The 14,241-nt window shown below is 33.8% G+C and overlaps 1 protein-coding gene across 9 annotated transcripts in view; it reads right to left on the reverse strand.

The window, feature by feature from the left end:
- PCDH15 (protocadherin related 15) overlaps positions 1 to 14,241 on the reverse strand; it is a 1,819,045-nt gene that overhangs the window by 709,860 nt on the left and 1,094,944 nt on the right. For 6 of the 9 annotated variants that reach the window (XM_055274344.2, XM_055274341.2, XM_055274340.2 and 3 more), the window contains exon 3: positions 5,573 to 5,638. In XM_055274344.2, coding sequence (XP_055130319.1) covers positions 5,573 to 5,638 — 66 coding nt within the window. Of the gene's footprint in view, positions 1 to 5,572; positions 5,639 to 6,148; positions 6,164 to 14,241 lie in introns of all 9 variants that reach the window. The other 3 variants (XM_055274342.2, XM_055274337.2, XM_063637885.1) reach the window with 1 other exon arrangement.

Below are 14,241 nucleotides of genomic sequence, written 5' to 3' on the forward strand. Positions count from 1 at the left end.
AAGAATTATTCTTTGTAAATTATATGTTACTAGATGAGGTCACCATCAACTCATTTGTTGGCAAATGAATTAAAAAGTCAAAAACATTTTTGACTAATCTACATACATTCAATCAACATCCATCTTCTCTATTTCAACCACATATGCTCTTTCTCATCTTCTCCAGCTATCTTCTTGCCATTTCTTAAACTTATCAGCATATTCATCTTCAGAGTCTGAATTTATTCCTCTGTCTATAATGTAAATTCCCTGGATGAATGCATGGCTCACATCTTCAGTCTTAATTTCATACAGTTTTGCTCCAATGTAATTTCCTCAAAGAAACAAGTCCTCTATCTGAAACAGCATCACTGCCTCCTCAGTTGTTCATCACACCTTGGTTTCTTGCTCTGTTTCATTTTTTCTCCCTGTCTCTACCTCCATGTGGAAAGTGGTTTTGCCTGTTTTCGTCTCTGATGCATCACCAGTACCAGAACAGATTCTCACACAATATAGAGTGTCAATAATCATACCTTGAAGAAATAACTAAGCAAATAAATGATTAATGAAATGACTGATGGATTGAACAACAAAATTACGTATTGGGCATGTGTTCAAGATTGTTTGTAACACGGAACGAGAGAATTGCAAGCAGGTGGTCTTTACTTATATTCTATTTCAGCTGTTTTGTTGTAAAAATGAAGACAAATTTGGGAGAATAATTTTACTACTATACTTTGACTAGGAACTATTGTCTTTCTTACTCAAAACCAACTTCAGAAGCAACCCTCTCAACCACACCCAAGTCTGACAACTCAAACCATTGCTCTGTAAAATTGTAAATTTTCAAAAGCAAACATACAAATGACAGTAAAAGCAATATCCTAGTTTCCATTGTGTCCTGAGGTACATGAAAATAGCTTAGTGCTAACCAGGTCAGCATTTTTGGCTTGAAAACCAAGGATTACTGTATGACAAAATGGAAAATCTAGAAAGCAAAAACTTGGATCAATAGTAAAAAAAATCTTGATTCTTGACATCAATGGCAAGTTGCTTTGGTGGATTTTTTAAAAAAGCACTCAATATATTAGTATATATCTACATTTTGTTGAATAAACCCATTTGAATTTAATCAAAAGTAGTGTACTTTAACAGTGCATGGATTATAACAATTTCATAAAAATTTTATATTGAGTATACTTAGCAGACTCATTTCTATTCATACTGAAAAGCAAGTATACATTCTTTGCTTAAACTACACTACCTGATATAAATATAAAATAAATGTTCATTTTAGTATATCTGTCAAATTTGTATGAAGTAGTCATAGATGAAGGGATAGCAAGGACTTTCATATTCATTAAATCACATGACATACTTACATTTAGTTGAATTATATAAGTAATTCAATTTAGGAATACTTGGCATTTGAATATTTGTTTTGAAAACTGCTGTAGGAAATATTTTAAGTCAAAAAAATTTTCAAGATAGTTTTTGAATTACTATTTATATCTAGTGATTGCTAAGAACCTTTATACTGTTGATTACTGCATTCTATTCAAAAGTGAAGGTAGTGATAAGAGTTTCAGTGTCTTAACAGGGAAGAAACTCACAGCTCAATTGTCTCAGAAACACAAATCCGAAGTCTAACAGTCAATATCTGATCATAAGGAATGGAATAAATGAAATAACTGTTTATGGCAAAAGGAAATTTAGAGAAGAAAGGCCTTAAAGACAGGGAATGGTAAAATCTAAGACCTCAAGAGAGCCCGTGTAAGGAAGAGAGGATGGTGAAATACTGCTTAGGAAAAGTTCTGTACAAAGAAAACCTTCATGAGCTTTATTTCAAAGCCAGTAATTGAACTTTGGTGCTTCTTCCACTCTTACATCAACAAATTTCCACAAGCAACTCGCTCCCCAAATAACTTAAAAAAATTATACAATCTAAATGTAAACTTCTTCATTGACTCCATCATGGCATCCTTGGTTGATGTTGCTTTCAAATTATGGAGATACCTCAGAATTACCTTTCATTCCCAAATTTACTGAGAGTGCACAATATATTTTAAACTTTAAATTCATGAAGCTCCTTCAGGGTGGGTTTTCTAATCTCTCACGTAGTGATATCCTTTTTTCTCTGAATCTGTCCATTTCTGTACAGTCACAGTGGTGTGTTCTAACCATGACTTAAAATCATTTTCTCCTTCTCTTTACGTAGCAGTGCCTGTACACTTCGGCAGATTCTGAGAATTAGTTTGAATGAGTGGTTCCAAAGTATGTTTAATGTCAATCTATAGTTGCTGTAAAGCAGCCAAGGGCTCTGATGTGGCTGGCACTCAGTGTCAGGTCTTCAAATCGTCCCAGAGTAACTGCCCCCGCCTCTCTCCTTTCAGTAAGGCTTCAGTGCTATAAGCAACTTAGAGTCAAGAGAAACTAGAAAATACCTGTTCAGAAAGGTATTTTAGACATTCTCATTTAATTAAACATAGATAATGTGATCTGTTTCTCTAAATGCATTCTCCCCTCAAAATGAAATTACATACTAAATATGCTCTACATGCTAGTTCAAGAGCTTTCTGGTGGTAGTCAGGAACCAACATATCTCTTTGTGTGTCCACTTTGCCCCTTTACAAAGTAAACTTAGTATTACCAGCAATTGTGATGAAAATAGTCTCTTGTTCAGCTCAAGACGATGTAATGAATCTGTCATTAAGGTGCTGTTGAGGACAAAGATCAGGAATTGAAAGCATCTAACAGAGCCCAGCATGAGAAAGAAGTTTATGGATCTCTGCCTGTTAAATTCATAATTCTTCCAAGCATGCACATATGTATAAATGCACTTGACATATATATTCACAAAGAATATTTCCGTCCCACAAATTATAAAAGTCTTTGAGAGATAGAGACGTGTATAAATAAGTGTTCTATAAATGTAGCTCAATGACTTACATAAACAATTAGCTATAATTAAAAAAATGAGCTATTTAAATGCTTTGCTTTAGTAGTGAATGCATTTAGCTATAGAGATTATTTAGCAATAGACATCAGTTAAGTGAGCCACAGGCAATTTGACTTGAAGTAAATTTACTAATGTAACTGATTAAAGATTTGTTAGGCCTTTCTTTTCAAAGAAGCCTCAAAGTCTTTATAATGAGTGCTCATCATTCTGGTAAAATAGGAAACCCACATGTTTTATTACTACCAATTAAAAGACACTGGAAAGGATAAATTAAGAGAGTATAGAGCAAGGCTAAAAATAACTATTTCTTTTCTTTATTTTTTTTCAGACAGGATCTCACTCTGCCACCCATGCTTCAGTGCAGTGGAACGATCTCAGCTTACTACAACCTTCCCTCCTGGCCTCCCAAGTTTGAATGATTCTCGTGCCTCAGCCTCCCAAGTAGCTGGGACTATGAGTGTGTGCCACCACACCTGGCTAATCTTTGTATTTTTAGTAGAAGTAGCGTCTTGCCATGTTGGCCAGGCTGGTCTTGAGCTCCCGAGCTCTAGCAATCCAGCTGCCTCAGCCTCCCAAAATGCTGGGACTATAGGCATGAGTCACCCAACATGGCCAAAAATAATTGTGTCATTGGGAAGTTTAGATTGCCTAAAGAAAAACATGAAAACATTTGCATGGATTGCTTCCCTTAGATTTTTAAGACGAAAATGATTAAAGCACTACATTATAATATCTGGCAGAGGTTCATTTGATCACCATAGTTTTAGAAATTTAATGCAAAAGAGAAATGCAAAACATTTACTCTCTAGATCAGTATTTATACTTCTTGCGATGACTTAAATAACTCTGGCAGCTTTCTGAGTAGTTGGCAGTTTCTGCAAAATAGGCCAAGTAAGGAGCACAACATTACTATACTATATCATGTCATTTTCTTCTAAAACACAAATATTGAACTTTTACCACCTGCTACTGTACAGCAGTGCTATGGCAACATCTTCGTAGAGTTCCTAAGCTCCTTTGAAAAGTAGGATCTAATCAGCACAAAAGGAAATAAACTACCATCATTGCTGTTGCTATAATTACCTAGTTGGCAAAATAAGCTCTATACAGAATCACACATTAAAACAAATTTGCTTGGGAAAACTAAATGTTTTACTTCAGCCCAGCTTATATTTTCAAATGAATTGGTTAACAATTAGAAAAGAAATTGTTGATAAACCTTGCATTATGTTTATCGAATTTTATTTCTGGTTAAAAAGGTTAACTGTTTTCACTGTGGAATATTTGGAAAATATAGATTTCTGTCTTTAAAAATAGTTAACCATAAGGAAGCCATAATTCATCATTGTAACAGAGAATCTTTTTTCATATATCTTTTACTTTATATTATTTTGATATTTTTTCTCTACTGTAGACACATTTGGGATTTATTTCCAACTTACATAAATGCGTCATAATATCTCTAACTCCATATGATTTTATTATCAATAAGGATAGATTTTAAAAACATAATCAAAATGTTCACATTTTTGTAATACTTAAATTTGTTTAAACAGAGGACAGCAGTACTGTAGATATTTCTGAGTGATTTCAAAGAATGTGCAGGAATATACGTCTGTGTCAATTTTTTAAACGAGTAAAAGGAGCATCTGTAATGCAGCAAAATCAATCAGGAAGAAGTAACTGATGCAGGAATTGCCTGTACACGTTTTCAAAGTACATGTACATGTGTAGATTGAATTACAAGAAAAAGGTCACTTTCTAATAAGGCAATTGACATAATTATTTTGTAAAAAATATAAAAGTGCAAGCACATACTTTAGAACAAATATTAAGTACAAGCTTAATGGAAGTCTATCATGTAATTAGCAGACAAAATGAGCCACAGACCACATTTACATACTTAGTTTAAAACAGAAACAGAGTCTCAAGAGATAACCATTTTACTGCTGCCTAGTTGAGGAGAAAACACTTTCAATATTTCTACATTAAAGTTCAGAGAGTCAAGGCGGCTGATGCAGAACAAAAACACTAATGATAACGAAAAAAAGTTTTTCCAAAGAAGAACTTGATATGAATTAGATATTAATTGTTAATTACTTCAGAAGACCCAAGTGAAAATTCAGACTTCTTTCTCTGCTCTTGGCCTTATTTCATGTTCCCGCTTTCTAAGCACGTTCGATTTTCCCATTAATCAGTCACAATCACCATATCTAATCGACTGTGGATCTAGATCCTTACCAGATCCTGGCCAATAGAAGTTAGCAATATAAGGCTTATTTTGTGGACCACTTCTTTGGAGGAATACGCTGTGTTTCTGTTGGATGACTATATACATGATAGTCAACTTCCATCCCATATCTAGATGCATTCTTGAGATGACTCTGAATCAAATACTTTCTTTTAAACCAAAACTAAATATTTATATTAATTGAATGAGACTTTTATAATGTATTCCAAATAAAGCATGAATTTCCAGAGAGTGGCATAATTTAAACCCATACTGGAGGGGAATTATACATGGATTTGGATTGAAACTTTCATTTTAGTACCTCTACTCATAGCATATTGAGAATTAAAATCTGAAGGAAACCCTCTTAGATAAGACATTTGTAAAATAAAAAACTCACTCACCATTCCGACTCTCTTCATCAATAGCAAGTATGGTAGCTGGTGGTCCTCCCCTAGCTAGTTTGCAATCTAAAGAGAGAAAATAACCAAAAGCAAGAATTGACTGCAGGGGCACACACACTGAGAAAAAAATTCATTGAGATGTATATTAATATTTAAAAAGGAAAATCTTGCAATCTAATTAATATGAATCACTACATTTAATATTATTTAAAAACATTTTATAATAACCACATAGATTCCTTACCACATCATAATACAGTCACTCTGTGCATCACAAAACTACTCAAACGTTACTGAGAAAACACCAGCAGGGACCACTGGAGAGCAGAAGTCTTTCAGGACAGAGATAATGGGATGGAAATTTAACCCAAAGAAATAAAAGAAAGGGATGATTAACAAGGATAAATTGTAATTAAAGCATCACAACAGAAACAAACATAATTGGACTTTAATTGTGATAAAGGGTCTAATTAGAGAGAGTGAGTAGAATTTTAATAATGTTCTAAAGAGAATAAAACAAAGACAGACAAGCAATGCTCATGAGGTTGTTTGGGGTTTTTATTTTTGTCATCTTACCCTCATATTGCCAGTCTGGAGTCAAAAGTATAGAGTCATCAATGGGAGCAGATCAGAAAAATGGAAGAAAGAAAGGAAGAGAGAATATATGTATATATTTAGTGAGAGATTTAAAGATATAAAAAGCATTATACAATAACAGTATCTAATGATTTGTGGAAACAGAATATATAAACTCTATCAGATTTTCTACTTCTAATATAATGTTAACACATTTACTGGATAATATACATCATTAGCATTTTAAAAGCCATTACAAAAAAGACTAGAAAATAACATAAAGTAAATTGGTATTTTTCTTACGGAAAGATAAATACGAATTACTTATGAACAGTCTGTTATCTGTATGCTGAAAAAACTTGAAGAATAATGCTTGTCAAGCAGTAGTGATGATTAATTCATTATTTCAAACACTGCTAATATCCTGCCAGGTATCACACGACAAAGAACATAAAAAATAGTATCATGAGCTATAATATCCATGACAGTTGAAATGTGAAAGCTTTGCCTGCAGGATGTCAAATATGCATTTTTGAGACATGAAGCACTCTCCTAGGAAATACTTCCTGAGGCAGAGAGGGCTATGTCACGCAGTTATACATACATGGCACACTCCTGTACAGCAGTGCAATTAATTTTGCTTAAAGTTTTCCAAATTTGTGTGTTATTTGGGAAATAATTTCAAGGTCTATTTATTTATTTATTAAAATTCTGCCATTTATTATGAACATATACATAAATAATTAGGCCTTTGGGAAGCACTGTTCTGTATTGTAAGGTATGCACTCTGTCATATGAAGCAAAGAAGCTGGGAGATCTACAAATTTTCTCTCTCTACACTTGTCAATATTGAAGGAGTTCCAAGTCATAACATTTTCAGATCTAAAATATCTCACACTCATTACGCCTCTTCCTCTCCTTATGCCCTCCTACAGAGCCCAGCACTACACTATTTGTCATCTCTGCTCTTGATTTAGTTTCCTCGCAGATCTCCCAGAAGTCTTATTCTCATCCTGCATTCATCTATTCCTTTCACGAGAATGATTTTCATGTACCCAAATCAAAAGTGAAATAATGGCACTCCTCTGAACAAAAACCTTACATGTTTCTTTTGGAGAAAATGAAAAAAAAAAAAAAAAAAAAAAAAACAAGAACAAAGTTTCTTCACATGGCCTTAACATCCTGTATTGAGAATTAAGCAACCTGTCCTTCAATTACATGAATCCTCTTACTGTTGCTGGAATGTAGCTTGTATTTTTAGCAAAATTTTGTTATCTAAATTCATTGTTGCCTTTTTGTGCCTAACAAATCTCTGCTACTTTTTGTAGAATTAGATATTTCACATATTTGCACCTAGTGCAAATTAATTTTGATTAAGCCTTCCAAATTTTCGTGTTACTTGAAAAATGATTTCAACATTTCTTTATTTACTGTTTTATAAAATTCCTCCAATTATTATGCACATAGAAATGAACAATTAGGCTTTGGAAAGCACTGTATTGTACAGTATACACTCTCTTGTATGAACACACACATACATATTACACACACTCATGTCACTGCGTGCCAATGCCATAATACCTACTGAAAGTGGATAAAAATTATGTATTTTAGTGTGAATATTGGTAGAGGAATAAATATTTAATCAACAACTTTATGGGCAAGCAGAATATGGAAAAATAAAAGAAGGGGAAATTTGGATATAAATATTTTTAAACCTTTTTACAGTTTGTTACTATTAAGTTTAAAGGTAGGCTTTATGAAACTAAGCCAAATAATATCTTCATATTCCAGCCCTTCCTCACTCTCCACCTTTCCCATTCTCAAAGTTAATTCTCCATTCATACCAAACCAAATTTATGTTTTTTGCATCAACTGTTAAAATATACTTTCCACTCTTCTTCCTCTGGTTAATTTTATTCCTTTTTCAAGAATCTGCCTAGGCATCACCTCTTCTTGAAAATCCTTCTCGTTGTCATTCTAGATTAAGTGCTTATTATTCTCTGTATTCCTGCAGTACACACTGTATCCCATTGGACTAATTGCCCCATTGGCACAATACTAATGTGTCTTTCTCTCTCACAAGAGCTCCTTCAGACCAAGCCAGCATCATTTTCACCTTGGTAACCTCAGAACCTGATACTGGTCCTGAAAGAATGTTTGTTGACTTTTTCCACAATGTAGTCTGCTAAGCTACAATCTTCCATTAAAACCTCTCCATAAGAGCAGATCAGAAGTCTCTGTTCTCACTATGCCCTCAATAGCAGAAACAGCTAAGAAGAAGCTGTTTAACTACATTTTCTCCTGCTACAGTATCCTTAGATAATTCCCACTAAGATTTATTATTTTAGTAGATTCAAAATTCTCCCCAATAAAACATTTTTATATACTACACATACGTCTGGATAAATACAAAAATAATTTAAACTTTTTTAAGACTCAAAACACAAAACGAAAAGAGGTTAGGCAGACACATAATGAATAATCTATTAACATTGTTCATAAAAAAGTGTTTGTTTTTAATGATGCATTCATGACAGCATAATTAATTAGTTTTGAAGTGCACAAAAGCATTTTTAATAAGAACAATTATATTTAGAATCGTCTTGAAGAGAAAGTAATGTGGATGTAATAGCCAACTATATATTATGTATGAAAATATCCAAATGTAAATCAAAGGGAAGACTAGAAAGCAATTTGGGGGATGGGGAGATTGGACCCTATGGTCTGTGGATCATCTGTCTGCCACAGGAAAGTCAGGTGAGCTGCTGATACCTGTACCTTGGAAATGGACCTCCTTAATCTATTTAATTTCACCCTTGACTGTCCTGGTTAAATCACAAATTCATTGTTTTTCATGCCTAAAGTTTCTAGCCTGTTAGGCCTATACTCATTTTCCATATCCAATTTGTTGTAAAGTACAGGATATGAATACCAATAACTGAATGCTCAGTGTGGCTTATTTCTGCAAACTTGTCACAATGCTAAAAATGAGCCATATATTTAAAAATATTCATATGCAATAGATGGGATTTAAAATCCAAAGAGAAGAATTAAAAAGACAAATAATGACTGATCTCACAGATACTAAACCTGTGATACTCTGTTTTCACTGTAGCCTGAATTTTAAGAGCATGTTACAGACAGGTCAGACAAAGGCTTTTGAAAATCTAGATTTTCCAAATATGCTCATTTCATAAAAATGAGAGCAAGCAGCCAGGAATTAAAATTCTATTCCCACTTTAGCCTATTCTCAAAATGTTCTTTTAATGTTGATCAATTTGTTTTCAATAAAACTTCAAAACTATTAACTTTAAAAAATATATTAACATAGTAATTGCCCTTATATGTTAATAACTTGTGTATTGAATTTCCTACCCATATTTCTCTTTTGAGCCTGGGTCACATTTGCCCAGACAACTTCTGTACTTGCAATTTCAAAGTTGTCTGAAATGTAGCCCTCCAAATCGCATCCCAGTTGCTATCATAGCCCAAGACTGGATATTTTCAATATATATTATTTCAGTGAATGGCATAATTCTGCACCAAGCCACATAAGTCAGAAACCAGGAAGTCACATTTCACTTTACCCATCTTTCTAGCTTTCCAAAATGCACCGATCAATAAGTCTTGAATTTAATTCCTAAAGAAAAACTTGTCATATCCACTCACTGCTTTCAATCTGCAGTGGTACCAGGCTAATCCTGTCTCTTACCTAATCAGATAGGTTTTCCTAACTGCTTTCCTTACAATCAATCTTGCCCTTACTCTAATTTTCTATCTTTAAGCAGAGTGATCTTTATAATTAAAACCGTGCTTATTTTTTAAATAATTTACCATTTATTTTAGGTTATAAGCTAAAATATTTTGGCCATCTACAACTCATCACAAATATGATTCTAGAATGTAAACTAACATATTTTATATAACCTACAAAGTCCTGCACAATATGCCTTCTCCTTCCCTCTCCAGTCTCATCTATTGCCATGTCCCTATTTTCTCAAAGCAAAATAGTTTTTGATCCCTTGACTAGGTAAGCTTCCCCAATATATACTCTCATAACTCTGCCTCATAATGTCAATTTATGATTACTTGATTCTTCACAGAAAGAAAATTCAGTGATAACATCGACCTTGTTTCTATTCCTCACGGTTGTGTCCACAGGGCAGATTTTCCTGGCACAGTTTTGATTCCAAGCAATTATTTACTGAATGCAAAAACAAAGGGCCTCAATCAAATTCGTAACAATAAAATTAAAACAACACTCTGTGCATTAATTCCCTTTTTTTCTTTTTAATTTTTCAAACGTCTTTCTCAAGTGCAAGTGCAGCAGGTCCTTGAATGACATTGTTTCACTCAATGTCATTTCATTATAACAATGACAAAAAACAACAACTAATTCCAGGCCTGAGCCACCATCTGTGTGGATTTTTCAAGTTCTCCCCTAATCTGTGTGGACTTTCCCCGGGTAGTCCAGTTTCCTCCCACATCTCAAAGATGTACATGCTAGATTCATTGGCATGGTTACATGGTACCAGCGTGAGTGAGTGTGAGTGTGTGTGTGAGTGGCCCTGGGAAGGAATGGTAACCTGTCCAGGGTCGGTTCCTGCCTTATGCACTGAGCTACTGGGCTAGCAAGCTCCCTGATGGGAGGCTCTGAACTGGTAAATAATTATCTCACTTTTTTTTGATTAATCTTTCTTAAATGCATGTATAGCTCACATTTACTTCAATATTTAATATAAGAAATTTTTTGGTCTTTATTTAGATGTGTGGCGATGTTTTTGTAACCATAACTATGCCATAGGAACTTGTTTATATTTTGTTTAGCCTATAATAAAATCTGTTTCATTATATGCTATTTCATTTAAAGTCTCAATTTCCAATAACCTATGGACAATACTAACTGAAGACTTACTGTAATGAGGAAAAAATGGACAGATAATTTGTTGTCTAAAGATAAGGTCATTGGTGATATCTCAGCAGATGTGAAAGGCTACCAATAAAGTAAGGAAGGTGCAGATAATTCTGCAAGAATTTGAGGTTATTTGGAACAAGTTGTGAAAGATTAGAGCGAGCTCACAATAATAGACAAAGTAAAGTGATGAAATAAAGAAAGGAGAAAATGTTCACTTGCTTCCAGTTGTCTACAATTTCTATTAGGATTTCAAGCTGTTTTATGATTTTACCAAATTGTATCTTAAAGGAATAAAACTAAGAAATTTCCATTACTAAAGGTTAAATTATATCAAAGATCAACTTACCTTTTTTTGTCATCTTAGAATTTTTAAGCTCTTTCCTTACAAGCTGCCTAAATCACCAGTGAACTCTGTGGCACCTAGTAGAGTATTTGACTTAACATAATCATTTAATTTATTTGCTGAATTAGGAAATATCTTCCTCTATGGAAAATAAAATGAATAATTCATCAAATCCTTAGCTTTAACCATTTCAAATCTTTGGGGCAGTGTTTTAAGATGTTAAAGAAATGGGTTTCTAATATATTATAGTGGTTGTGAACATGTGCTTTGGAGTCACAAAACCCAACTTCAAATCCTAACTTTGGTTTTTAATAGTTGTATAATATTGGGCAAATTATTTAACCTCTTGTATTTCATTAATGGGGATAAGAGTAATTACAACTAACTCATATATTTTTACAACAAGGACAAAATGAGAAAATCTATGGTAATTTCTTAAAAGAGGGTCTGGCAAAATGTACAGGGAGAATAGGCATACATTTGCTTTTTATAGTATCCTTATTTTCATGAGGAATATATTCGAATAAAATGTTTTTTCTATTTTTTCCTTTGATCCAAGGGTGATAGTAAATATAGTAAACAAACCCTCTGCTCTCCCAAATATTCAGTGAGGGCAGATCTTAGTTATATATGGAATTGTGAAATATACTTTTATTAAGAACAAAAGTAATTACATGAAATGTCACTGGTGGTCTGTAGGGACAAAAATTTGCTTGAATTCCTATCCCAGATACCAAGCTAGATATACTCTGATGGATTAAATTTACTAGGGAAAACTAGACTCCTTGAACTTGAAGCTTAAGAAAAGTAATGGGGTTCTCACAGTCCTCTACCAGTCCCAGTATGCCCTTGAAGTGAGTTGGTGAGATTCCACAGAAAGATCAAGAAAGAGTTGCAGATTTTGTGAAACCTCTATTCCTGTCAACATTTCTGTATTACCAGTTTGGTTATTCAGGGTCATCTAGTCTCTTGTTCATGTGTTTGTACTTACACAGACACAGACACACACAGACACACACACACTCTGAATCTATTGCCAAGTTCAAAGCAATTTGGCCTCTCATTCAAAGAGGGTACTGTGTTCTCTTTAAATTTCATGCTACACAAGCATTCTGTTTTCAATTTGCATGTCACAAGCAGCAGCAGAGGGACTGTTCTCATTTTTCCTGTTGATCTTTGGTATATTCATTTCCAGGAAAATACACACAGGAGTAAAATCTTAAGACAGATATTACTTGTTTTACATTTTGACTGCTTCATCCAAAAGAAAAGGTTTGATCTTGAATTTATAAAATCAGCGGAACAATAATCTAACTTATATGATCTAAAGTTACGGTCAACAAAGTAATGGAAAAAGACAATGATTGAACAAAAGCAAAATAAACTGAGTAAACTTAAGGATACAGCAAGTAATTCAGTTTCAATTCAAGAACAGGATATGCTACTTGTGTTACTCTCTTGGCATTACTATTTGCAGATTTCAGATTTCACCATGAAGGGAACAAATTATATTTTATGTACCTTAATGTCATTCTTAATTGAATTATATAATTTGATGAAGACTTTAAAACAACATTGTCTAGTAATATCCACCAAATTCATTCAAGGTAATTACTCAACATCATTGCTTTCATCAGTACAATTTACTGTAGAGACCATAGCTACCTCAATCTGTACTTTTTAAAAAAACAATTTCCTATTATTTCATTTTATTCTAACTGGTCTATCAACAACAGCAGACTTGCACATAAATGGCATTTGGTCAGAGACAAGAAGCCCATACTTATTCTTAAGAAGTTTGGCTGGGTGTGGTGGCTCACACCTGTAATCCCAGCACTTTGGGAGGCCGAGATAGGAGGATCATGAGGTCAGGAGATCGAGACCATCTTGGCTAACATGGTGAAACCCTGTCTCTACTAAAAATACAAAAAAAAATTAGCTGGGCATGGTGGCAGGCGCCTGTAGTCCCAGCTATTCAGGAGGCTGAGGCAGGAGAATGGTGTGAACCCAGGAGGTGGAGCTTGCAGTGAGCTGAGATGGTGCCACTGCACTCCAGCCTGGGTGACAGAGTGAGACTCCGTTTCAAACAAAAAAAAAAAAAAAAAAAGGAAGTTTAGGGTTCTAGGGGCTTTAGGAAAAAGGCAGGATATGAAATAAATTGTCAGTAGAAGGCTGCTCCAAGGATGAAGTATATAATTTTAAGATCGCTTTTGTTAATTGAAAATATTATTATACTTTCTTATTTTATAGTATAAAACTATACTGTAAATACATTGTCAAAACATGTTAGTCTTTGTATTCATACATAATTCTCTTACATATAATTCATACCACATGAGTTAGAAACTGCTTAGGTTTTCCTTCCACTGTGGGTTACAACTCTTCTTTTCTTGTCTAAGCTTCCAGCAAGCAACCATGACTCAATTTGAGGAATTTAAGATGAATAGAACAATTCTTGGTCCAAGGTGTAATATTACCACTGACATCAAAAGTGGCCATATAATGTTGTGGTTAAGAACATTGAGACAGACTGCCTAGGTTAAATACTAGTCACATTTAACACCTTGCTCACTCTTAGGACCTCTGAAAGTTAATTAAATTCTCTCTAGCTCAGTTACATTATTTGTAAAATAGATGTTGTTTTAGAGTAATGTCTGGCTTATGGAAATGCTTTCTATGTTATTGTGAGGTAAATTTTTATTCTAACCAAATAAGCAAATCACTTAAAATAACATGTCTGTTTTTTAAAAAGCACTGTCTAGTTCTAGATCCCTGAGGAATGGCCACACTGACTTCCACAATGGTTGAACTAGTTTACAGTCCCACCAACAG

This window comes from Symphalangus syndactylus, chromosome 4, assembly GCF_028878055.3.
Source record: "Symphalangus syndactylus isolate Jambi chromosome 4, NHGRI_mSymSyn1-v2.1_pri, whole genome shotgun sequence".
Taxonomy (NCBI): Eukaryota; Metazoa; Chordata; class Mammalia; order Primates; family Hylobatidae; genus Symphalangus; species Symphalangus syndactylus.